This window comes from Symphalangus syndactylus, chromosome 3 (assembly GCF_028878055.3).
Source record: "Symphalangus syndactylus isolate Jambi chromosome 3, NHGRI_mSymSyn1-v2.1_pri, whole genome shotgun sequence".
NCBI lineage: Eukaryota > Metazoa > Chordata > Mammalia > Primates > Hylobatidae > Symphalangus > Symphalangus syndactylus.
The window spans coordinates 110,712,983-110,740,977 of NC_072425.2; the positions used below are offsets into that span (position 1 = coordinate 110,712,983).

The window sequence follows — 27,995 nt, forward strand, 5'->3', positions numbered from 1 at the left end:
TGTAAAAATGAGTATTGATTTATTATAATATTCCTTTAGTATCCATCATAGACCACATTATACTAGATACTGGGGATTTAGTAGTAAATAAGACAAAATTCTGCTACCGGGGAGTTTACAGAATAGCTTGAATATTGTGTGTGTTCTGATTTAAAGATGCTTAATGAATGCTAGTAAAATGAAATAATGTAATAAAATAAATGTAAATGGAGGTTTTTCTAAATGACTATTTCAGTAAAAACAAACAAAACTCCTCCAAAACTAATCACATGTATTGCTTTCTGGATGCTTCTGAAAAGAAATAACTCAGAAAAGTATTAGAAGGCCTCCATCGAATACTAGAATTATTATTCAGTGAGAAAAAAATCCACGTGTATACAACATTTCAAAACAGAAGTTAAAGCATTAAATAATACTTTTTATTTAAATGTTTATAAGGCAGATCTATGAGAATGATAGAAAATGTGGTGTGTAATTTGATAGCAATATTTTGGAGATTACAGAGTTTTAGTAATTACCAATTACACAGTTAAAAAGAAGATAATATATTCCAAGCAGATACAAAATATGTAGTGAAAGATCAAGGCAAGAAAATGGGTATAACTAATTGACAATGGAAAATCAATTTTAATGTGAATTGCACATTATCCTTTAAAAGCTTTCAAAAGAAAGAATTATTGCAGTCTAGTTAATTCAGACAGTGTTAAACAGTATCAGGATAAAGAACTGAAGGGCAGAAAGGATTAATTTTCACTTCATGTAACAAACCCAGATTTACAATGGCTTAAACGCAGGGAAAAGCAGTGGAAGTAGGGAAGTAGTCAAGGTCTTTCTGGTCTCTAATCTGCCTTCCTCTTCGGGTGTGGCCTTGATCCTCTGGAGACAGCTGCCAGGGCTCCTGTTATATCCACAATCCCAGCAGCAAGATGAAGGGATGAAAAAGGACACATGCTGCCTTCCTTTGAGGAGACTTCATCTCACTGGCCAACACTCAGTCACATGTACACCTAACTGCAAGGACAGCTGAGGAATGTAATGGGCAGCTGCTTTTAAAGAAGTAGAGTCAATAGGAAGACAAATTCCAGTTCCAGCTCAGCCTGGATATCTGCAAAGCTGCAAAAGATCTTTTTTTTTTTTTTTTTTGAGACGGAGTCTCGCTCTGTCACCCAGGCTGGAGTGCAGTGGCACAATCTCGGCTCACTGCAAGCTCCGCCTCCTGGGTTCACGCCATTCTCCTGCCTCAGCCTCTCCGAGTAGCTGGGACTACAGGCGCCCGCCACCACGCCCGGCTAATTTTTTTGTATTTTTAGTAGAGACGGGGTTTCACCATGGTCTCGATCTCCTGACCTCGTGATCCGCCCGCCTCGGCCTCCCAAAGTGCTGGGACTACAAGCGTGAGCCACCGCGCCCGGCCTGCAAAAGATCTTTAAAGACAATTTCAAGAGAATATTTCCTTAAAGTTGGCAATTTGGAGATCATACAAAAGCATCTGCTTTTGTGATTTAATTTAGCTCATCTGGCCACTGGAAGAATCCATACAGTCTGCCTTAATTTTGGATGAATGCACGATGGAAATTCAATAATTTAGAAAGTTAAAAAAAACTCAGTATGTTAGGCTGAACAAAACAATTTTTAGTATCATATGGAAAGAATCTCTGAAAATTAAGTGCTGTATAATTTTCTCATACCAAAAAAAAAGTGAAGAACCCATTCATTCATGTAAAATTCACTGTTTAAAGGTAAAAACAGATTGAGTTTCCACTGAAATTATTACAGTTTCATTTAGGGCTAATCATTTGTACTGAATATACATCAGAATTTGTTTTGCCAACTGATGAACAATTGAAGGTAGGGCATCTCATTTCACAATATAAATCTTAACACTGTGAGGTGTGTTATACTATGTATGTATCCTGCTTTAAGTCATGGATTTACAAAATAATTTCAACACATTTTAGGCTGTTTACTTATTTCAAAACAGGGATTTCATAGACTGACACAGGAATAATTAGTTCAGTGTTCACAGTATTCCAAAATAAATATTTACTTATTACATTTATGACACTTTATTTAAAATACCACATTAGAAACTTTAAATATTTCATAAATAAATCTCTTTTTTGGGGGGAAGCTCTGTACAGAATTTATTATGAAATAGCTTAATGGCAAGTGGTAATTTAGAAGAATTAAGTTATCAGATAGGAGATATATTAAAATATTAAAAAATTGGATATATTCTTGAAGCCCTTTTACACAAGTAATTTCTATAATTTGATTATAATGAAAGTATAATATACCTTGTTACTATTATCAGATTAATTTTTGAAAGTAAAATTCCTTAATCAAGCCAAGGTTATGCTGCTTTATAAGAAATTAATCAGGTAGTTTAACACTAGAGCTCATTAGCCAACCTGTATGTAGCACAAAATAATCATCTCTGATAAATACCTATAAATATATTTTATTCATACTTTTAAATATTTTACAATTCAAATAAAAACCTTATATGTAGACAATCTGGGCTAAATTTCCAGGTATGTTTTGAAAAATAATGTTAGCATGAATAGATTCATATTTAAATATGATTTTAAATATTCTTAATAGAGGAGACATAAATATTTACATAAAAGCTAAGTAGCATGATACAGCTCATGGTGATTTTCCTCATAGGAAAACAATTACTTGATTTTTTTTTGCATAGGATTAAGACTGAGTATCTTTTCTACATTCTTTTAATTTTCTAAGGGGCACTTCTCAAAACACAGATCAGGTAGCAAATCTCCACTGCTCTAAGGTTCTCACCACCACTTTCTCACATCCAGCAATAGTAGAATTCAGTCCTACTTCTGAGGCCAGAAGAATGGTTTAGAAAAATAATGATTATAAAAAATAACAATTAAGAAAAATAATCACACAGAAGTAAAATAAAGCAACTAAACATCATAGTTTTGCATTTTTAGAAAAGCATTTAAACATTTAGAATTATAGTAAATATATTACATTTATTCTAAAACTTCAAAATTATTCTGTTTTTGTAGTACTGAAAAGAAGAGAGTGCCATTTGAAAAAACAGATGCATCTTTTATACATTTTCACAAAAGTTTGTTTTTCATATTTTTAAAGGCCCCATTTATCTGTAACAGTGGTATTTTTATTTAGAGTATTGGCTACTTAATATATACATGCAACAATATATGCTTTAATAGTCATTTAACTTTTAGGAATATTTCATTTCATTTTCACATTAAATGGTTACGCATAGTGTTAACAGAGTGGAATTTAAGGAACAAGAAAATATTGAAAATATGCTGTTATTTTCATTAGTTCACTATAATAGAATGTTTTTGCCCATAAAAGTTATCATTGCCCAACTGAATTCCTACCAAGAACTAACAAGTGATTCTCAAGTGGGGAGAAATATAATTAAAATAAAGAAAATCGAGGGCTCAGTTAGAAAGTACAAGATAATAGGCCGGGCGTGGTAGCTCACACCTGTAATCCCAGCACTTTGGGAGGCCGAGGCAGGCGGATCACGAGGTCAGGAGATTGAGACCATCCTGGCTAACACGGTGAAACCCCGTCTCTACTAAAAATACAAAAAGAAATCAGCCGGGCATGGTAGTGGGCGCCTGTAGTCCCAGCTACTCGGGAGGCTGAGGCAGGAGAATGGCGTGAACCCGGGAGGCAGAGCTTGCAGTGAGCCGAGATCGTGCCACTGCACTCCAGCCTGGGCGACAGAGCAAGACTCTGTCTCAAAAAAAAAAAAAAGAAAAAGAAAAGACAAAAAAAAAAAGAAGGTACAAGATAATAAAATTTACCAAGAGGAGAACATTGGAGAATCATGAGTGAATTACCAAACTGACAATGCAGTTGTAGAAAAAGAGCCACTGGTGGGAAAGGTAGCCTCTACTAAATAAAAGTCTTTTTATTGTTGGCAGTTGGATTCAGTAGTACCTATGTGGGTAAGTTTAGAAATGTTATAATTGCAGGAAGAGGAATGCACATAATTGTATCTTGTCTATAATTTTCTGTTTTAATAAGGAAATAGCAAATGGGGGTGGGGGGAATGTAGGGCATTCTACAGTTTGAGCAAAATGCAATTAAATGTGGAAGGACAGCACTGAAAAATTTTATGAATAATCTGTATGATTATATGTCTCTAGAGTAGATTTATAATTAGCCACTTACCCTAATATCTTTCATGCTTGTAAAGTGCTCCCTAATGAAGGGTTATGCAGACAGGAGAACTTCTCAGGAAGAGAAAAGGAGAAGACCAACTCTACAGAGATTTTTGAAGGACTCCATGGGATCTCAGCAATTTAACACTGCTAGGGCCCTTCACTGCATAGGGAGGCATATGGACTGCCATGGGTCTCCAGGCTCATGTTCCAAGCAAGAATAGGGTAAGTAACTGTGAATTACCCTACAAGCAGTAATAAGTTTATTATAATAATATTTTTATACATTTTTTGGATGCACCCAACCCACTCTAAAGAATGTCAGTGACTTTATACAAAAGAGGAAGCATCTAGATTGGCATTGTGAACATAATGCATAGGGGTGTGGCGGGAGCTCTAGAGCCTAGTGGTTAAAACCGTGGCCTCTGGAATATGACTACCTGGACTTGAATCCTCACTCTGCCATTTATTAACTGCATGACCTTTGAAAAATAACTTTTCCATCCTTCGGTCCCTCATATGTAAAATGAGGATAATAACTACTTATCTCACGGGGTTGTTCAAAGTATTAAATGGGATAATACAAGTAAAGTACTTAGAACCATACCTAGCACATCAGAATCCCTCAAAGAACATCAGTATAATCCTATACCATAGCAAGTGGTGACTGGTTAAGGTGCGACAAAGGTCAGCTGACAGATTACTTGTGTGCAAACTTGATACTTTTGTTCTAAGTAGGAACTATTATACAATTCCTAGGATTGGTACCGTATTAGACATAGCAGTTTTGGAAGCCAAATGTTACTGAATCCTCTTCCTGATCAGTATATTAATATGAAAATGAAACTGCTCTGTAACACAATAAAGAATAAAATCTTTCATGAGGTATGTATTATCAGTATGTATTTCATGTCTCCAATATATTTTAAGTATAATTTCAGGTTTAATTTGTCTTTTTAATTTGTGTCTCTTCATATAATCACATTGCTTCATACAATTAATTTCATCCTTCAAATCCTATTTTATGAGAGAAATATAGGAATGCTATCATGCACCCTTCCCTAGATGCTAACATAATGTGTCCTTTCTTAAAAATAATGTATAATAATGCATTTCTACTTTTTAAGTTGAATACTAATTAAAATCTTAATCTTCAGAAAAAAATGTATATCCATTGAATTATTTAAAAGCTTAAAATTCTGCTGGTTTGCAAATTGTTTTTAACATTATATCTATATTATTAACTGTAAGTATTTTTGCCTGATTATGAAATATAAAGTAACAACAGGGTTACAGTTGTGCAAAACAAAACAAAACATACCTAAATTACAATAATATGTTGACTAGAAAAATTCATATTGGCAAACATGACATTTGTGAAAATTAACTTGAAGAAAACTCTATCACTAATTCAGCTGAAATCTCATTTAACAAGTTTCAACCCACAATAATTTGACAGCATACTTGTAACTGAACATAGAAGTCATAAAAATAATGGCATGAGTAGAACTTTATATGTCAGCTGTGAACACCATTTATCATCACATTACTGTGACCCTCTCCGGGGAGATATGAGGAATTGTTCCTCCAATACCTTCTTCCAGAAATTGGCTCTTTTCCCAGCCTTTTTTAATTCGTTTTAGCTTTCGGCTTATACATGGAAGGAATAAAATGATCTTACCCAGAATTACAATTGAGGGCAAAACAAGAGCAAGAACAAAGTTTGGTGGTGTATAAAATCTGTAGTACTCTTCTTCAAAAGCTCGTTTCCATCCATAAATTAAAACATGGAAAGTACTTATTAGCAGAGCAACATATCCAAGCGTAGACTTGGGCCAGGAGAGGAAGGAAAAGAAACAAAGAATAAGAAACAAATGACTGAAACTCATAAATTAAGCTATCAAGATATACCATGTTTATATTTTGATAAAACTATTTTGTCTTAAATTATCAAGTTAACCTTTGTCCTCTACTGAATTAAACAATATTAATATTTTTATATATGCATATATATGTATTATTTATATGCACACCTTATGTTACACAAATAAGGCCCTACTGCATACAGTTTAATATTCTTACTACTTCATTTATTTTATCAAGAACATTTTCCTCATGTCATTAAATATGAAAATGACATTAATACTGTATAATATTCTATTGAATGGATATTCATAATTTGTTAAACCATTCCTTTTTGTTGATAATTTACTGTTTCCAACTTTCCTCAACTATAAATGTCATGTTAGGCCATTTTCCATATTTTGATTTATTTTCTTAGGACTGGTTTCTAATAGTAGGATTATTGGTCAAAACATCTAGCTTTTCCTTAAGGGTACTGATACATACTGCTAAACTCTTCTTTATAAAAATTATTCACATTCCCACCAGTTGTGTATTAAAGAAATGTGTATGTATGTGTGTGTGTATACACATACACATAAATATAGTCATGTGCCACATAAGGGCATTTTGGTCAACTATGGACTGCATATACAACGGTGGTCCCATAAGATTATATAACTTATTTTTACTGTACCTTTTCTATGTTTAGATATGTTTAGATACACAAATATTTACCATTGTGTTACAAGTGCCTGCAGTATTCAGTACAGTAACATGCTGTACAGGTTTGTAGCTTGGGAGCAATAGGTCATGGTTTGTATAAATATGCTCTATGAGGGTCACATGATAAAATTGCCTAACGACTCATTGCTCAGAATGTTCCCTATTGTTAGGTGACACATCACTGTTAATACATAAACAGACATATGGTAAAATTAAATAAACTAATTTAAAATTATTAAAATTAATTAAATTAAATTAAAATTAAATGAGCATCCTCATGGGCACACACACACACATATACACACTGGTTAATAAGCAAATATGAAAAATCCTGCAGTATTAATATAAACAATAATTCAAATATAGAGTTTATTAAGAATACTTCAGTTAGGCACTTTACAGGTTAAATTCTAAAAGCTCACCATTCTTTAGTTCGCTAAATTATTATGTTTAAGACTGCTTACTTTGAAAAATAGTCTGTTATATAAAAGTAATATTACATCAGTATAATGATGTAATGTCTAACTTTACTGGAAAATATCAACCCTCCAGCAGGCAAAATATTTGCAATTACTCATCTAAATTTATAATGATAATTTGCATCTGTCTAGAACCTTCCATTTCTTTTTGGGTATGATTAAACTAGCTGTTGGGAAAGTACTCTTCCTTTTCTTCAAAAAGGAAAAATAAATTCAGATAAGCATTTGGCCCTGCTTTGAATGAGATTTTTACAGGACCTTAAAAACAAACAAGCAAATAAGCAACGAAATGAAACAAAACTTAAGTGTACCACCAAAGGACATGAATCTGTCTACTACGCTGTAAACCATTTGGATACAACCAGTACAGATTTTGTGAAAATATAGGAAGGGTCTATGCTTCAGTTATATATTTTTAAAATATGCAACCTTATTATTTAGATATTATTGGAGAGGGTGAATGTTTAACTTATTAAAGAATACAATGGTGGTTTGAAATCCCTTTACAGACATCCATACATATTAGTATACTACTGATATACTAACAAAGTTCTTAAGGCTGATTGCATGTCATAATCCATTAATCTAGTTACCTAGTTTGCTACTGCTTGTGTTTGTATGTGTGTGTATATATACACACATTTCTTTGAAACATTCAGATTGACATCCCCACTTGAGTTCAAATTAATAAGATTTTTCTGGACAAATCAAGATGACTCAAAACATAAAATAATTTTTCATTCACTTGGCTAATAATAAATTGACTTTCAACATTAAATTTGATCTAAGCTTATCCTTCCCCACTTTTTTTTTCTCTTTTAAGATAACTTTTTCATTCTTAACATAGTATATGGGAAGGCAGTGCTGTCAAAGTCTTCCAGTACAATCATATACTGTCTGATCTTTCACTTACTTAACCAGAGCAGTCCTAAGATGGCTTCCAGCATAATGTATCTGGATTCATAAATACAGCCTCAAAGGCACCCTTTTAATAAGGAACATATTTAAAATGCAGTTGTTCTTAACAAGCAAATCCTATCCTGCACAATCCTTCACCAGACAAAACCCCACATACCTGAATAAAACTGAATTCTCTCCAGTTTAAAGCATTGCTCACTGAAGGGATAGAAGTGACTGCCAGGAGGGAAAGTAAGCCAAGGCTCATTATGCCAAAGGAGATATACATTTCAATTCTCCAAACTTCTTCCTCATTCCAAGAGTTTTCAATATTTGCATGAACCTAACAAGAAAGCGAATGTGAATTTCCTTTATTTAGTAGAACATTAACTGATTCAGCACAGAGTTCACTCTTGGCATAAGAAGAATCTGGTCATATACGGATATATTTAAGTTGTACTAATTCAGTCTAACAAACCATTACAGAGACCCTGTTACTGGATGATACTGCTCCAGGCGTAAGGGAAAAGAGAATTAAACAAAAGGAGGACAAAACTTTCTCTTTCCTTGTATACGTGCCAGAATAGAGGGGCAAAGCTTTGCCATCATCATTACAGGGACTCTGGAGTCAACACCATAAAATACCTAGTAGTTGGTTCTAGGGTGACACAAAAGAAGTTACCGACAGTTAAACTTAGTTTTGAAGTAATATTACAAGCTGGTTTAAACATGGTTGAATATCTGGGATATAGTCTGGCCTTAGTTCAACTTGGATCCAGTCAGGGAATTTCTAAACTATGTCAGTATCTTCTTCCATCACATGAATAATATATCTCTGTTTTATCTTTCTTCTCATCTTCTCTTCCTAGAAAGCTGTGATTTCCCTGGCTATAAAGGCCAATGGAGCTCAAATATTTATCCACTTGAACTGCCTCATTTAATATGATCCCCAACTATCCAATTGTGTCATTTATATACAGTATTTTTTCCAAACGTCTTTTCCTTACATTGATAATGGGTATATAATCAAGTCAGACAGTTAACTCTGAATTTGTGCTATTTTGTGTAGGGACTACCTTTAGAAGTTCTATTTACATTCAGAATATAATTAGAGTATAAATCAAGTATTGGACTCTTTCAGCTGAAATTTTTGATTTAAATAAGTATCTATTAATGGAAAACAGATTCTAACAACAGTTTAACTTTGTCCAATTCCAGTTAACAACACATACTTGAAATTTAACAACAACGAAAAGCTGCTTCTTAGCTATTAGTTCCCTGAGGCAATCATACCATCATCTTGAAAGAGGCCACAGAGTTCTTACCATCTTCTTATTTGATATCTATACAATACAGAATAACAGCATTACCCAGTGTACTCAGAGACTACAACCTGGATCTACCTGCTCTCCCAGTTCATTCATTCATCCCACAAATGGACTGTTTGAGTGACCACAATGTCTAGGCTCAGATCTAGGCACTGGGTATGTATCAGTGAAAAAGATAGACAAAGATCCCTCTTCTCATGAACTTACATTCTGATGGGGGAAGGCAGACACTGGTAAATGTATTTTTAACATGGAAATCAAGTGTGTTAGAAGATGGTGTTATTAAAAAAAGAAAGGTAGAGCAGGGTAAGTCAGAGGGATTGGGAATACTGGTTAGGGCAGAGGCAGTGGCATTTAAAATGGTATCCAGCGTAGGACTTGCTGAGAAGGTGAGATCTGGGCAAATGACTGGAAGGAGGTAAGGGAGCCGACTGAGCAACAATAAAAGCCTTAGTATCCCATTAAGAGAAGTTGTTTTTTTTTTCTCAGAGAGTGAATGGCTTAAAGGTTATCAATCTACTAATTAGAAAAATATTATTTTAGGTTTTATTGTTGAAACAAGCTTAAGTACTAGATGCCACATACTTGGACTATGATGCCTTTGATCCTTACAAAATGCACATGCTTTTACACATTTGTTTTGGTGCAATGTTCTTGGCTTTCATTGAGAAATGCCATACCAAACAGCTTCAGGGAAACCCCTTAAATTACATTTGTGGATTGGGAATTATGGAGGAAAACCATAGTCAACCTCATCATCAAGCCCCTTCCATGAAGCGCTCCCTGAGATTTTTTTTTTTTTTTAGAGCTAAGTGCTAGAAAAGCTTCACCCGTGGAACTATTATCTTTTCTGGTTTTTGATAACAAGAGCTTTGTAAATAATAGGGTCTCCTTTCTCATTGTATTGAAAATCTAAAAGCCAAAAGAGAAGCTGTGTAGACACTCTTCGCAGAGGTGTATTCGACTTTTTGATCCTGATCTTGTCTTCCTGTTCTGTTTTGTATTTTTACTGGTTCTAATTTTATTGTATACATTTACTGAGAGTTGCCTCATCATTTTGTGGAGCACAGCCAATTATAAAACATTAAAATAATGAATTGTTGAATACTGAAAGCACTCATTGCAATTATAACATTGAAAAAGGGGGGGAACCCAACTTTCTATTTTTCTGCTTTTATTCTGTATGGAAAAGGATGGTAGCAGCCTTTACTTAAATAATTTTGAATTAGCCACATAATTATTATGCAAAAACATTGTTTAAAGAACAATTCTTTCCCCTCCCGTAGTATACCAAAATCAAATTTCCGTTACAGGGCATGTAAAATTTTATGTTTTACAATTTATACTAATAAAAAGTATTTTACTAGCATCATATAAATAACAAGCACATTCAGTACCTGCTGATAAGCCATGTTGAGAAACAAATATCTCTCTGACCTTCTCATCGGTAAGCAGAGGCTATAGGCAACATGGACCACAGCGAAGAAAAAACTTAGTAATCCGAGCTGTTTTCTACACTGTAACCAGGTTTCCAACCAAGGCGGAAATCTCCTATACTTGGTGCCATAATAAAGTTGATAAGCAGCTGCCAGAAGACCTGCTAGGTATACCAGGGAGAGCAAAGTAATGGCAACTATAGGTAAGGTTTTATTCACAATCTCTATAGGAATTTTGTAAAAGTCACTCTGTTGGTTTCTAGCATACGGATGAATCACATCTCTGACAAAGGAATAAAGGAAAAAAAATGTGGCCAAGCTTATAGCTACCACCACTGGCCCTCTCCAGAGAGTAAAGAGTCGTAGGGGTAAATTTTCAATCTCTCTCGCTGATGATAAGGATCCCAAGTCAATGGGAATGAAATTCAACTGGCGGGCAAGTTCAATAACCTGTTGTCGGGCTTGAATATTGTTGCTGCATATATAAACCTGTGGAAAAAACAGAAAGACTCGGCATTACCATTGTTGTTTATAAAAATGGTAGCATCGCATGCTCCACTTACGGAGCATCACCTGTGATGACCTTGAGTGATGCAAATGGTTAAAGTTCAGGAGATAAGGCATTTATGAATGTATTAACCTATTATTAATAGGTTTTAAATAGTGTCATAAAAACAAAAAAGTCCTCACCACTTGTGATAATAGGACAATAAAATACAGGAAAATGTAGCTACAACCTGGATCATCAGGGGGGATCCCCCAGGTGGGGGTGGGAGGGCAGGTGGAAAGAAAGGTGTACTCTTCTAGGCCACATGGTTCAGTAGCAGCAGCCAGGTAAGGCCCCCTCTCCAGGGGTTTAGGTAGACTTTGAGCTGCTGGCCATGCCCCTGCCCCACTCCACCTCTCTAATTCCCACAGGGGACAGTGTGGGGCTGGCAACCCCTGCTGTAATGAACAATATGTAGTTTTAGGACTGTAGCAGTTCTGTATAGTAGTATGAGTGCAAACACCGCCCTTTACAGATATTTAGCATGAGTGGAAGTGGGCATGCACTTTGGATGGTGGCATCTGCAATTAAAACCTTTAAATTATGTCGTGGTGCTGTATTTTTAATAAACTTTAGTAAGATTTTAAGTAAAATTTAGGCTTAGAAACCAATACACCAACTATCTCAGAAAAACCATAATCATCTCAGGTATACTATTTCATTGGTCAGTATATTAAATTCTGTCATCTCTAAATAATGATGATTACCTGGCAAGTAAAAAAATTATAAGGCTTAGTTAATTTAAATAGAAAAGCAACTGTCCTTTTCTAAGACTAAGATATTACTTTTACAGAAACTCTAATGACGTGATGGGTGGAGGCGAGGGTAGGCTTTCAAACTATCGAAATCTGTTAGATACTATAACATAATTGAAAATTCAAAAAGTATTTATTGAGCACCAAGTTCATTACTGGAGTGAGCTACTAAGATTAATGGGTAGGCCACCTCATTCAGGGCTAGAAAAATATTGCTATAGAGTCTCCAAGTAATGTTTGGGGAAAACAAATTCCTAAATATATCCCTGAAGATGTTTGTATAAGGACTCTAAAATAGACCACATAGAGATATTTGCATGTTTCTTTTTACATAATGGTGACAATATAACACTCTTTGGATTATTAATCTTGGATAACATTAACCAGATGAATGACAAATAGTATTTGAATGAATATTATATAATCATTTATGAACTTTTAAAATAGAGGTCCTTTTATAACACAAATAAGAAAAAAGTATTCTAAATTTATTACAGTTGTGACAATGGTGGAATAAACTTTTTTTAAAACTCATTTGGAAAAAAATTTGTATAAATTATAATACAGTATAATAAGTCTAAAAATAAACCAAACACTCAAAATAAAGGCACAAACACTACATAATACAAATTTAGACTATTTCTGTAGCTCATTTTGAATTTAATCACTGTTCCACATTATTTTCTGTTAAAAATTTAAAATTGGTATAAATATGGGTATATTATTAAATTCAGGTTTGTCTCATTTGCTTATTCTATATCCACTGCTAAACTTTGGTGGATATGCAAAAGAGAAAAAAGGATTCAGAAATAGCCTGTAGAAAAGCATATGTTCTTTTACTAGTCATTAAAATAAAGACTGGAAAGTAAATGGCTATCATGACTCTGATATACAGCATACAATGATATAATACTGAAACTTATTTTCTAAGGAATCTCATCAACTGTCTTTACGGACAAAAACAATAAAAGTATTTTATAATCGTGCTTAATTGTAATGCATAAGCACATTTAAAAGATTTTTAAAACATATTTTATGTGTTTACTTATAAAAGCTCATTCCACAATGGTGTTGACAGAGCACCCCATCTGCTTTATGCTCAAGTTGAACTGGATGACGTTCACATTATTTCCCCAGCTTTCCACATCATTTTGGGAATGGGAATGTGCCCTTACAAGGTCAGGACATTAATCTTCAGGTGCTCATAATTAATTTTCAAATGATAATCATTGGAAAGTGTCAGAATTTGGTTTTAAAATGTTTGATATTTGCTTAGTTGTTTAACTACAAAATACCAGATACATAAGAATAAAAATGTAAAATACATACCTGCCGGCTGGCATCCTTAGGTCCTAACTGAAGTGCCCAAGCTGAGACAACATTAAATCCTTTGACAATCAAAGAATCTGGGAATAATGAAGCCAAATATTCAGCATTGGATTCTGGGTACTGGTTTATCCTCATGTTATTGCTCACATCAATCAGGATTTTACCCACAAGCAAATGTCTCAGGTCCCACAGGGAGGTATAATGTTCTCTATGTATAGCAACAAATATTATATTTGTTTTTGTGAGAGCATCTTCATGATGAGTGACATCTACCACATGAGGAAAAAATTCAGAAGCAAACTTAGGATTTCTACTTCCTATGACCACATGATAGCCACATCTAATAAGTCGAATGGTCAAGGATTTGGCAAAATCTCCACTTCCAATCACACCTACAGTGACCTTCTTTGCATCTTTGATACCATTTATGCCATTAGGTAAAAAAGTTTCACTAAGGCTCTTAGGGCTTCCCATCATAGAGATTGATTCCATGATATGGACGCTTCCAAGATCACCAAGAATATCCTAGGGGAGAGAAAATAAAATGGTCATCGGTTACCTATTACTGAACATTAAAATACTTCTAGACATTGTAATAATGTCCTGTCTTTCTAGAGGTAAAATATTTCACCACACTTTAACATACAGCACAGTAAGACACAATTTGTAAGCTAAAAAAGGATCACTATTCTGGTTTCTCTTCATATGATATAAATCTTTTGGCTTTTAAAAAAGCATCTCAATAGGAAAATTAACTGTCACAAAGGTGATGTGCTAAAGTGGGGCTTCTCAAATTTTAATGTGCACACAGATCACTTGGGAATCTCGTTAAAATGTAGATTCTGATTGAGCAGGTCTGGAGGGAGGCTCAACATTCTGCATTTCTAATGAAAGCAATACCAATGCTGGTCTGAGGACCCCTCTTTGAGCAGCAAGGCACTAGTGATGCAGGACAGGAAAGCCCCCAGATGGGGGCTTAGCCCAGGAGAGTACTTGGCTTTGCCTGGGAAAGAATTCAAGGGCGAGCTGGTGGTGTTAAACAGCAACGTTTATTGAAGCAGCAGTTTACAGCAACAGCAGAGGTACTGCTCCTTGCAGAGCAGGCCTACCCCATAGGCAGTGTGCCTAGAGTAGCAGCTCAGCGGCAGCTCTGCAGTCATATTTAAACCTACTTGATTTATATGCAAATTAAGGGTGATTTATGCAGAAATTTCAAGGACGAGGGTGGTAATTTCTGGGTTGTTGGGCTGTTGCCATGGAAAGGGGTGGTAACTTCTAGGTGTTGCCATGGCAATAGTAAACTGACATGGCACACTGATGGGCATGTCTTATGGGGAGGTGCTTCTGCTCTGACCTCAGTTTGGTCCAGTGTCTGAACCTTGCCTCTGGATTCAAGTTCTGCCCCCTACCTCACTAGAGCACATGAAAAAAGGGACTGAGGTTTTCACTCAGAACTTTTTTGAAAAACACACTTGTAACAAGTATGATTACCCAGCTTTTGAGCAGATCAGAGGCAGCAAATCACAAATGCTGCTGGAGGCAGAGAGGACTGTGATACTAAGTGATGGCTCACAAGACAAGAGAAGAAAGAAAAACCGTTTTTTAAAAAGCCATTTAAACCAAAACTGTCTAAAGTCATTTGGGGTGGAGATTATAAAGTTCCCTATATACTTCAGTAGCTAATGACTTTATCATTAAATGAGAGCTAGACAAATTAGCTAACAATGAACCCTGGCACTTAAATAATATCTTAAGAAAAATAGGCATCAAAATATAACAAAAGAGTAAATACCATGGACTTCTATCATTCACCCTAGATCTTACAATGTATCATTGAGAAAGATAGCTTACCTATGGAAAAAGGGATTAGTAATGTGTTTATGGTCTTAAATTATATAATATGTATGAAATCTTTTTCTTCCCCTTTGTAAAGAACATGGCTGTGCTTTGGTCAAGGACAGGCAGAGGTAAACATCCAGAGTGAGTGAGTTCAGAGTGCAGGCATATAACTTCACTTGTTACTTGTTATCATAGCCATGTAGACATAACAGAAGCTCACCACCATCGCTATAACATAGGGAAAACTCATCAGTTGGCTCTAAGCCACTATTGTCTGTAAAAGGTATAATTGTCCTGCTGACACTGCAGAGGCACTCTTGTGCTCAGAGACAGAGAGTCCGAGCTGTCTGTCTTTGCAGACAGACGGGGGAGCCAGGACACAGCTTGGCTTGCCCATGCCCAGAGAGAGAAATAGTTAAGCTGCTGACCCTGAAGGCAAGGGAGCTGTGTGTGTGGGAGCCACCAGACTAAGCAGCTGAGACAGGATGGACAGTGTGAGAAAGTTGTTGGTCAGAGTTGCTGTTGAATAAAATCATCTTTCACCTGCCTACAGCCCTTCGAGTATTCTTTCTGCTCATCCACCCACGCCCTTTGGACCGCAACATGACGCTCTTTTATTTGTTGGCTGCATAAACTATGATGCAGTTATTCTTTTTTTTTTTTTTGAGACGGAGTCTCGCTCTGTCGCCCAGGCTGGAGTGCAGTGGCGCAATCTCGGCTCACTGCAAGCTCCGCCTCCCGGGTTCACGCCATTCTCCTGCCTCAGCCTCTCCGAGTAGCTGGGACTACAGGCGCCCGCCACCACGCCTGGCTAATTTTTTGTATTTTTAGTAGAGACGGGGTTTCACCCTGGTCTCCTGACCTCGTGATCCGCCCGCCTCGGCCTCCCAAAGTGCTGGGATTACAAGCGTGAGCCACCGCGCCCGGCCAATGCAGTTATTCTTCCTGGAAAAATCTCTCAAATTATTTTTTAGTTGAGAGACTAACATCTGAAATGTTCATATTTGGAATAATTTGCTGAAGAATACAAATCAGGTTGCCAGGAATTAGTGTCAAAATTGGGTCTGAAAGAAAAATACTCTTCCATTCTACCCTCATTGCACAATTTCTTTTATGCTCATAGCAGATGTGGACCATTTCAGAGGATTTAATGGACTTTACAGGCACAGGTGGAATGTTTCAAAAAAAAGTTGGGGTTTTTACTAAATGAAATTTGAAATGACTAGAGCCAGGAAAATTCAACTTTTTACCCTAGAAATGAGTCACATCTAGTAACTCCAAATACATCAGTATGTTAAACTTTAGAAATACAATAATTATAGTAATATTACTTAATGCTTATATAGGACATAATGTATTTCAGCTCTCTTGTGGTTTTTATGTATTAAGTGATTGAATCCCCACAACCACCCTAAGAGACAGGTGCTAATACTGTCATACCCACTTTGCAGATGCGGAAACTGAGACCTGCAGAAGATAATTAATTTATCCAAGGACATAAAGACAGAAAATAGGGAAGCCAGGATTTGAACCCAGGTAGTCAGTCCAGCTAAGACGTGTTATTTAGGTGCATGTAACGAGTTTAGGAAAGGGTATTTTTTGGGGGTTATAAGTATCAAGGTGTAACAATTACAGTTCTACTCAAAGTAGTATATTATTCCTTTTTCTTTGGTCATTTCATTGCTCCTCAGCGTTACCTAGGAGCAACCGATCCTGGGAAAGAAGAATATTTACTATTTTTAAATCAATTACATGTTTCATTTCACACCTTTCAAGACAGACCACTCCCTTGGTGTGGTCCATGCACCCAGAAAGGCAGGCAGGAGTCAGAGGTACCAGGGTAGGAAAAAAACCTGTCAGTGTCCATTTGGAGATGTCACTGGCTATGTTGGGAATCAGGAGCGGTTAAAGAAACCAGAAGTAATGAAATCCATGCTCACTTCATTCGAAAGTTAATGGTAATCATGTGCATTATCTAACGGTGAGAAAGGTTGCTAGATTCACACAAGGGAATCCAAGTTTCCTATATCCCAGCCCAGAGTTCTTCTGAGTATATACTGTAGCATCTCCCAAAATATAAGAATTGCAAAATATTTAAATCTAACAATCATGATGATCAAGACTTTTTCAAACAGAAACAAAAACAAAACAACATTAATTATCTGCTTATTTTGCAAAGCAAGTTCAAACTCCTTCTGTAAATCAGAATGTGAACAGATAAAAATTTTATTTTTCTGGGGGTTCCTTTATAGGTGACTAGTCATTCTTCTCTTGCTGTTTTTAGAATTCACTCTTTGTCTTTTACTTTTGACAATATGACTATAATGTGCTGTGGGGAAGATCTTTTTGTATTGTATCTGTTTGGAGATCTCTAAGTTACCTGTATCTGGGTGTCTATATCTCTCACTAGACTTGGGCAGTTTTCATTGTTGAATAACTTTGAATGCAAATGGATTAAACTTTCCACTTAAAAGATATAGACTAGTAATAGATAAAAAATCATGACCCAAGTATATGCTGGGTACAAGAAACCCATCTAACATATAAAAACACATGTAAGACTGAAAGCAAAGGGATGGAGAAAGATATTCCATGCAAATGGAAACCAAAAGTCGCTATACTTATATCAAATAAAACAGAGTTTGAGTCAAAAACAGTATAAAGACACAATGAATGTCATTATATAATGATAATAGATAAATTCTAGCAAGAGGATATAACAATTCTAAACATATATACGCCCAACAACAGACCACTCAGATATATTAATATAAATAAAATGTTATCAGATCTAAAAGGAGAAACAGACGCCAATACAACAACAGTTGGGGACTTCAACACCGCCTGCCAGCATCTAACAGATAATCTGGACAGAAAATTAACAAAGAAACATTGGATTTAAACTACATGTTAGACCAAATGGACCTAACAAACATTCACAGAACATTTCATACAACAGTTACAGAATACAAATTCTCATCAGCACATAGACATTCTCTAGGAACGACCATGTTAGAACACAAAATAAGATTCAACAAATTTTTTAAAAATCGAAGTCATATCAAGCATTTCCTCAGACCACAATGGAATAAAACTAGAAGTCAATAACATGAGGAACTTTTGAAACTGTAAAAATGAATGATTAAACAATATGCTCCTAAATGACTATGGTGGCAAAGAATAAATTAAGAAAGAAATCAAAAAATTTCCCTCAACAAATAAAAATAAAAACACAACACACCGAAACGCATGAGATACAGCAAAAGCAGTGCTAAGATGGAAGTTTATATCAATAAGCACCTACACCAAAAAATCATAACGATTTCATAACATAAGTCATAAGGTACATAACTTCATAAGTCATAAGGTACATAACTTAATGATGTACCTCAAGGAACTAGAAAAGCAAAAACAAGCCAAACCCCAAATTGGTAAAAGGAAAGTAATAATAAAGATCAGAGCAGAACTAGACAAATTGGGACTTAAAAAACAATACAAAGGATGGATGAAACAAAAAGTTTTGTTTTTTGAAAAGATAAAATTGATAAAGCACTTGCTAGACTAGCCAAGAAAAAAAGAGGAAATACTCCAATAAAAAATCAGAAATGGAAAAGGAAACATTACAATTGATACCACAGAAATACATAAGATCATGAGAAGCTATTATGAACAACTATACACCAACAAACTGGAAAACCTAGAGGAAATGGATAAATTGCTACACACATACAACCTACCAAGATTGAAACGGGAAGAAACGGAACACCTGGACAGACCAGTAACAAAAAAAGTTGAGGCAGTAATTAAAAAACTCCTAATAAAGAAAAGTCCAGGGCCAGATGGCTTCACTGCCGAATTCTACCAAACTTTCAAAACAGACCTAACACCAATTCTCTTCAAACTCTTCCAAAACATTAAACAGGAGTGAATTCTGCCTAACTCATTCTATGAGGTCAGCATTATCGTCATACCAAAAGCAAACAAGGCTCAACAAAAAAGAAAACTACATACTAATATTCTTGATGAGCACAGATACAAAAATTCTCTACAAAATACTAGCAAACCAAGGGCCAGACATGATGGCTTATGCCTGTAATCCCAGCACTTTGGGAGGCCAATGCAGGAGGATGGATTGAAGCCAGGAGTTTAAGCCCAGCCTGGGCAACATAATGAGACCCTCGTCTCTACAAAAAATTTAAAAAATAGCTAGGTGTGGTGGTACACACCTGAAGTCCTAGCTACTCGGGAGCTGAGGCAGAAGAATCACTTGAGCCCAGAAGTTGAAGGCTGCAGTGATTTATGATTGTATAACTGCACTCCCTCCTGGGCAACAGAGCAAGACCCTGTCTCCTAAAAAGTGTGTGTGTGCATGCGTGTGTGTGTCTGTAGAAGCAAACCAAATCTAACAACTCATAAAAAAAAAACCATATCATGATCAAAGGGGATTTATTCCAGGAATGCGTCCCAGGGATACAAGGATGGTTCAACATATGCAAATCAACAACTGTGATACATCACCTAAAGAGAATAAAGGACAATAACCATATGATCATCTCAATAGATGCAGAAAAAACATTTGAGAAAATTTAGCATCCCCTCATGATAAAACTTGCAACAAACTAGGCACAGAAAAAATATGCTTCAACATAATAAGGGCTTATATGATCTATGTAATAATAATAATATAGCTATCATTATTTTGAAATGGGGAAAAGCTCAAAGCCTTTCCTCTATGAACAGAAACAAGACAAGGATGCCACTTTCACCACTTCTATTCAACATCATATTGGAAGTCCTAGCCAGAGCAACCAGGAAAGAGAAAGAATAAAAGGTACCCAAATTGGAGGTCAAATTATCCCTCTTTGCTGATGATATGATCTTAGATCTAGATAAACCTAAAGATTTCACAAAAAAACTCTTAGATCTGATAAATAAATTCAATAAAGTTGCAGGATACAAAATCGACATACAAAAATCAGTACCATTTCTATACACCAACAATGAACTTGCTGAAAAAGACACCAAGAAGGCAATCCCATTTACAATAGCTATAAAAAAACAAAAACAAACAAAAAAACAAAAAACAACTAGGAATATATTTAACTAAGGAGGTGAAAGTTTGCTACAAGGAAAACTACAAAGCACTGTAGAAAGAAATTAAAGATGACATAAACGAATGGAAAAACATTCCATGCTTATGGATTGGAAGAATTAATATTAAAATGACCATACCGCCCAAAGCAATATACAGATTCAATGCAATCCCTATCAAAATACCAATGTGATTTTTCATAGAATTAGAAAAGACAATCCTAAAATTCATATAGAACCAAAAAATATCCTGAATAGCTGCAGCAATCCTAAGCAAAAAGAACAAAGCTGTAGGCATCACACTACCTGACTTCAAAGTGTATTACAAGGCAATAGTAACTGAAAAAACATGGTACTGGTATAAAAACAGATGCACAGACCAATGAATGCAACAGATTAGATAATCCACAAAAAAAATCCACACATTTACAGCCAACTGATTGTCAACAAAGGCACCAAGAACATACACTGTGGAAAGGATATCCTCTTCAAATATATGGTACTTGGACGATTGGATATCTGTATGCAGAAGAATAAAACTGGACCCCTGTCCCACACCATATGCAAAAATCAACTCAAGGTCAACTAAAGACTTAAACATAAGACCCAAAACCCCTCACTTCAAGAAGAAAACATTGGGGAAATATTTGAAGACATTGGTCTAGGCAAAGGTTTTATGGCTAGGACCTCAAAAGCACAGCAACAACAACAAAAAAATAGACAAATGGGACTATATTAAACTAAAAGACTTCTGTGCAGCAAAGGAAACAATCAACAGAATGAAGAGACCACCTATTGAATAGAAGAAAATATTTGCAAACTATTAATCTGATAAGGGACTAATATTCAGAATATACAAGGAACTCAAACAACTCAAAATAAAAAACATATAACCCCATAAAAATGGGTAAAGGTCATGAATAGCCATTTTTCCAAAGAAGACAAACAAATGGTTAATAGGTATATGAAAAAATGCTAAGCATCACTAATCACCAGAGAAATGTATATCAAAACCACAATGAGATTTCAACTTATCCCAATTAGAACTGCTATTATTAAAAGAGAAAAATGGCAGATGCTGACAACGATTCACAGAAAAGGGAATCCTTATATGCTGTTGGTGGAAATGTAAATCAGTACAGCCACTATGGACAACAGCATGGAGGTTGTTTCTCAAACGACTAAAAATGGAACTACCATACAATCCAGTAATCTCACTACCGGGTATTATCTACAGCAAAAGAAATTAGTATATCAAAGAGATACCCGTCCTCACGTGTTTTTTTTTTTTTTTTTTGCGCACTATTCACACTAGCAAAGATATGGAATCAATCTACATGTCCATCAACAAATGGATAAAGAAAATGTGGTATGTATACACAATGAAATATTATTCAGCCTTAAAAAATGAAATCGTGTCATTTGCAGCAACATGGATAGGAGTGGAGGCCATTATGTTAAGTGAAATAACCCAGGCACAGAAGGGCAAATATCGCATGTTTTCACTCGTGTGGGAGGTAAAAAAGTGGATCCCATGGACGTAGAGAATAGCATGAGAGATAGCAGAGGCTGGAAGGATGTGTTGATGGGAGGAGGGGAGGAAGAGATGTTGGTTCATGGATACAAATGTACAGTTATAAGAAGTAAGCTCTGATGTTCAATAGCAAAGTAGGTTGCCTATAGTCAGTAACAATGTACTGTGTATTTCAAAGTAGCTAGAAGAGATGACTTGAAATGTTCTTAACACATAGATATGATAAATACTCAAGGTGATGGATTCCCCAAAAACTCCAACCAGATCATTACACATTCTACGGATATAACAAATACTCACGCGTACCCCATAGATATGTAACATGTATCAATTTGTTTTAAAAGTTAGTCTGGCCGGGTGCGGTGGCTCACGCTTGTAATCCCAGCACTTTGGGAGGCCGAGGCGGGCGGATCATGAGGTCAGGAGATCGAGACCACGGTGAAACCTCGTCTCTACTAAAAATACAAAAAATTAGCCGGGCGTGGTGGCGGGCGCCTGTAGTCCCAGCTACTCGGAGAGGCTGAGGCAGGAGAATGGCGTGAACCCGGGAGGCGGAGCTTGCAGTGAGCCGAGATTGTGCCACTGCACTCCAGCCTGGGCGACAGAGTGAGACTCCGTCTCAAAAAAAAAAAAAAAAAAAAGTTAGTCTAAGCAGGCTTCTTCAAGAAATAAATCCTACTTCCCTCAATGTTCTGAAAACCCCACTGGCCAGTGAGGGTGACCTGAATATTGCTGACCTGGCTTGGCACTATGCTTATGGTAGTGAGGGAGAGTCCCACTGTTTGGCACATGGAGTAGCAGAACTGCAATCTCAGAGCTGCTTCTGAATGAGCTACTAAAGCAGTGTTTCTCAACCCTAGGTGCACGCTCTAATGACCTGGCGAGTTTTAAAATACAGTGATGACGGGTCACCCCCCACCACCCAGTTTTCACTTAATTGGTCTGGGGTTCATCCTGAGCAACAGCATTTTTTAAAAAGATTAGCAGATGTTTTATTATGCAACCAAGATTGAAAATCACTCTAGTAAAAGATTCAGAATTCAATCTAATACTTTCATCATTTGGCGATAGTAGATGTGGCTTTCTGACTCTCACTCATGTTAATTTTTACATTGTTGTTTGTAGTAATGGAAAATTACACTTGCGAAAGAGTAGTAGTTACCTTTGAATACAGGACGCTGAGTAATATGCATGCAGTTCTTTCCCCTTTTCCACAAGGAGGGGCAGTATCAGAAGGTCCACTCACTATTTCCAATTTCCTCTCTTCACTTTCTAGGAAAGGCAATGCATTCCTTAAAGTGCGTCACTCCTTCCACAACACACTTTGTTCCTGTTGTTTCATAATATTCAAAATTCGGAATGTTTCCATGACTGTATCTCTTCTTTCTGTTCTACAAGGGGATCCCCTCCCCAGTTCTCCAGGCATCACCATCCTGCTGACCTGAGCAGACCAGTGTTTCCAAGGGAATGACTCACTAGAAAGGCACTTGTCAAACTTTAATGCAAATATGATCACCTGGGGACCTCTTTAAAATGCACACTCAGATCCTCTAGTTCTAGAGGGAGGTTAGGCTTTCTGCATTTGTCACAAGCTCCCAGGTGATGTCCATAGTGTCTCCACCTTTTCTTTTGAAGTTATTCTTAAGGAATCCAAATTAAATAACTGATAAAACGATGTCATTTATAGGGTGGGCGTGGTGGCTCAAGACTGTAATCCCAGCACTTTGGGAGGCCGAGGCAGGTAGATCACTTGAGGTCAGGAGTTCGAGATCAGACTGGCCAACATGATTAAACCCCGTCTTTACTAAAAATGCACAAAAATTAGCCAGGGGTGGTGGCAGGTGCCTGTAATCCCAGCTACTCGGGAGGCTGAGGAAGGAGAATCGCTTGAACCAGGGAGGCAGAGGTTGCAGTGAGCCAAGATCGCGCCACTGGACTCCAGCCTGGGCAAACGAGTGAGACTCAGCCTCAAAACAAAAACAAAAAACAACTACATCATTTATAGAAAGTTTTGTCTTCATGGTGTAGGGGTGAAAGAGCAGGCCTAAGCTTCTGCAATCACTTTGATTCTCTGAGTCTCAATTTCCTTTGTTAAACGGCAAACAAATAGGTTATACTTGACTCTGGTGGTAGTTTCCAACACTAAATAAGTCTTGAAGCTGTGTAATAATGGTAATATCACCACTCTATATTTAACACTTTAACTTTGGGAGCTCAATCTAAAAGTGTGTGTCAAGGACATAGTTTTCTTGAATGGGCATTTGACTGGCTGTACACATTTAATACTTGAGAATGTATTACTATGATAGGGAATTCAGTTACACTCAGCTAGACAGCCTTTTAAGGTTTTCAGTTTAGAAGGATTTCCTGAACATTCCTGAAGCTGAATGGCAGCTGTTGTGCTATGTTAATTTTGAAAAATAGAACCTAATTTGTTTCACATATAAATAGGGCATTTATTATTGGATGACAGAAACTCTGAAAGGGCTGTCCACAGAGGTTTTGATGACATTTCACAACCTGCAGATTTGGAGAGGCTATCAAGAAAACAGAATTCTCCAGGGCCATGAGGTGGGGTGGTGTAATCTTCACTTTGGAAGCCCACATCTGAACATCTCTTCTTCATCTTCTCTCCTGCAAACACTCAGCTCCTTTGAAGCTCATGGTACTTCACCATACCCTCTCCCTGTCCTTACTGCTGTCCTCTACTGACTTCTAGTTTATTCCTTACGACTGCAGACTCTGGCTCCCAGTATACCATGGTCATCCTCTCTACCCTAATAGCTATCATGTTTTTCCTGGACTTTATCATTCAAGTGGATGAACCATTCAACTTCAGTGGCTCTTATTTCCTCGACTTATTCATTGGAGGCAATGCATTTTTGCCTCTACCCCACCTCAGTCACTCACTTCCTGAAATCTCCAGGCACTATCTCCAGGACTTCCAATAATCTTCGTTTAAATATTCACACTGATAATTCTAAACAGCAAAAGAAATCTGATCCGTTGACCTCTACCTCTCTAATTGCTTAATATCCTGCACTCTCCTTCAGCCTGCTCTGGTTTCTCTTTAAACCGAGACTAGATTTATAGTCACTCCCTTAAAAAGATCCTCAACTCTCGTACTCTCCATCATATCTGCTTGGCAAAACTCTAGTTATCAATTTTCTCTGTATCTGTATACAAGTTGGTGAAGGTTGCTGGAGAAAAACCAGAAAACTGAGCTCATTAGTTTCACCTTAAATTAACAATCACCAATTTTACCTATCAAAGACCAGTCTATCCACTTATGTCCTGGAGAGCCTCCCTTTTTGCCTCTCAAGGGAATATGGTTATAACTTCTTTCTGTGACATCTCAAACTTAGCAGGTTCAAACCTGAACTTTTTCCACCCAGAGCTGGTCCCATTCGCCTGGAAATGTGTAAATGCCACCATTATCCACCAGTTGCTCCAATCAGAAAATTGGGAGTCATTCTTAAGTCCTTGCTGAGCCTCACTTTTGACATAAAATCCTGCACCAACTCCTGTTCTCCAACATATTTCATAAACACCTCTCCACCAATACCAGGCTAGTCTAGGTGTCTATCATCTCACCTGAACTCTGCAAACATTTCCTAATGGGTCAGCCTACTTTCTCTTTTGACCCTTTCCAAACCATCTCAACAGCTAAAATCATCTTAAAATGTAAATCGTCATAAAATGTCTCTCCTTAAAATCAGTGCTCCTTGTACTTAGAACTACAGTCACCTTCCTGACTATCACATAAAAGGTCCTGAATGAGTGAGTCCCCGCTTCCCTTCTCTAACCTTATCTGTATATTGTCCACCCACAGCATCCTCTTCTAGAAGGAGGAAAGAACAACCACTTTATGTACCTTGGGAACTTTCCATACACTGTTCCATCTCTATAGCAGAATAATTCACTCAGCCCTTGTTAAATTTATTTTGTAATATTTTATATAATTGTTTCTTTACTGTTTACTATTTCCCCCATTGGACAATAAGCTGCATGAGGGAAGAACCATGTTTGTCTTGTCCGTGATCACTGCCTCCACATTGTCTGGCAGTGTAACTAAGGATGCAATAAAAATTCTTTGTTATGGAATACATCAGAAAAATTCAGGACAAAAAGACATGTAATAATTCTCTAGATCAGACTTCTCTTTTTGTTGAAAAGACATGTGGGCCCTGAAGGGGTAGGTGATTTATCAATGTTATTGTTATGTTAATGTCTCAGTTACCTCAATGTCCTGGTTTCTGGCCCAGCAGGGATAAATACGTCTCCTGTCTCCTGATGTCCTATGTCCTTTATCACACCTGCAGTCTTACTCTTTCACATTTTTGGTGTATCCTCTTTCTCACTTTTCTAACTCATTTACAATCCTTTCTTTAAAAATTTGTCTTCACCTGTCCTGTTTTTTCAGTATTAAAATACAACTATGCTCATTCACCACATTTTCCATAGCACCAGTACAATAAAAAGTGACTTGAATAAAGCTTTTCATTTCCTTACTGCACACTTTGCTCGTTATCATTCTCAATATTGTCTCATTTCCCCATACCCTGACAGAGTGACTAGCTAAGAGGCAGAGAGTGCGGCCATCCCAATGGCAGCACATATAGTTACTCTTTATGTTTCTAAACATCCTGCAAATTATTTAGGACGGGTGTTTTGTTTTGTTTTGCTTTTCCATTAAATAGCCTCTAAGCTTTGAAGCAACCCAGAGAGAATCGGAGTAAAAAAATTATAGGGTTAAAGAAAGAAAAAATAAACAGAAAAATAAATTGAAGAAATAATAAAGTCAGAAAAGGAAGGATGGGGAGGTGGTTTGGAAAACAAAAAGGGTTCCAAGCAGCGGGGCTGTTAAAAGGACTAGAATCTAAGTCAGGAGGTTGGGGGTGAGGGTGAGGGAGGAGTCTGAATTCTTCTCCTATACTGATGAGCGATAATTAACTATGGCCTGGACTGTCTTTCCATCTAAAAAACTAACTGCCCGAGGAGTAAAAACTGACACCAATCCTTCTCCACGGGGTGGGAGAGATAATAAATGGAAATCTTCCAACAAAAATGCTCTTTATCTCTCTGCTCTATTTTAAGAGCAAGATTTTTAGGGCATAATTTTCAACAAGTTTTGGCTGAGGCTGAACACAGGGCTCAGAGATAATTTAGGACAGTCAAAGAACAGGCCAATTACTTTCTAACAGAAATGGCCTAAACACCACGATTACATTACTGGGAAATAAACCAAATGACTGCTAGAAATACCTGTTCGCAAAGCAGCACTGCATGATCTTCCATGAAATGCCCTGCATCAACCCAAAGTAGCAGGGAGACTATCAAGGGGGCGAAAGTAACCTGCCTGTTCTTTCCTGCTGGGACACATCCTACCTGGGACAATGTCTCCTTGCCTTCTTTCTCCTGGGCCCAACCTCAGGACTTGCCCTTAGCTCTAGGAACCAAGAGGAGGAGGAGGGGGAATCAGTGGAACAGACACCCTTCTCCACCCTTCTCACTTTCCACCTCAAGGTGCCAGGAGAAGAGGGACCCCGCAGCCCAGGACAGACGCCCGCAGAGGGCGCAGAATCAGGGAGGATGGATGCAGCGCGTGGCGCCGACTGCATCTTGACCCTCAACTCCGCCGCCGCCACCTTCTTTCGCGCTCCTCCCCGACCCGCTCACCTCCGCGCCCCCCGCGCCCTCCACGCCGGGCAGGGGCGAGCCTTGCAGCTCCCCAGGAGTGGCGCCGACTCCCCAAGGGCCCACCCGGGGGCCAGGGCCTACGGACTGCACCTCCGATTGGCGGCTGCAGGGTGGCTGCCGCGGCGGTCGCACTCCAGCTGCTTCCCCGCCTACCCAAGCTGGATCGCGTACAGCCGGCAAGGAGGAAGGAGGGAGGCGCGCGGAGGACGGCTTGCAGTGACGCGCCGCTAGGGGCTGCGCGCCCGGACAGCTCGTGGCGCCAAGGGCCCGAGGAACGCTGACTGGAGTCGGGAAGAGCCGTGGAGCGCGGGGGA

The 27,995-nt window shown here is 37.3% G+C and overlaps 1 protein-coding gene across 7 annotated transcripts; it reads right to left on the minus strand.

Annotated features, from left to right (window-relative positions):
• Positions 1–41: 41 nt before the first annotated feature.
• Positions 42–27,913, minus strand: STEAP2 (STEAP2 metalloreductase). 7 transcript variants are annotated; one of them, XM_063636404.1, is made up of 7 exons: positions 27,661–27,913; positions 27,370–27,430; positions 23,144–23,249; positions 13,518–14,042; positions 10,848–11,375; positions 8,301–8,465; positions 5,114–6,007 (listed from the first exon to the last, which is right to left on the minus strand). In XM_063636404.1, exons 4-7 carry the CDS (start codon positions 14,007–14,009, stop codon positions 5,720–5,722), a joined length of 1,473 nt encoding a protein of 490 aa, XP_063492474.1. In that variant the 5' UTR covers positions 14,010–14,042; positions 23,144–23,249; positions 27,370–27,430; positions 27,661–27,913; the 3' UTR covers positions 5,114–5,719. The 7 variants fall into 7 exon arrangements, with proteins under 7 accessions (XP_055128742.1, XP_063492474.1, XP_063492478.1 ...); XM_055272767.2 differs by lacking the exons at positions 23,144–23,249; positions 27,370–27,430 and adding an exon at positions 42–1,124 and having other exon boundaries at positions 5,860–6,007; XM_063636408.1 differs by lacking the exon at positions 27,370–27,430.
• Between the last annotated feature and the right edge of the window lie 82 nt (positions 27,914–27,995).

What these genes read in the sequence shown, in the direction of transcription:
- STEAP2 (XM_055272766.2), bottom strand. Translation starts at nt 14,009, where the DNA reads ATGGAATCAATCTCTATGATGGGAAGCCCTAAGAGCCTTAGTGAAACT. An exon ending in CTAAGGATGCCAGCCGGCAG is followed by an intron (nt 11,376 to 13,517) that starts GTATGTATTTTA and finishes TTTTTTCCACAG; the next exon opens with GTTTATATATGCAGCAACAA. An exon ending in TCAACATGGCTTATCAGCAG is followed by an intron (nt 8,466 to 10,847) that starts GTACTGAATGTG and finishes CTTTCTTGTTAG; the next exon opens with GTTCATGCAAATATTGAAAA.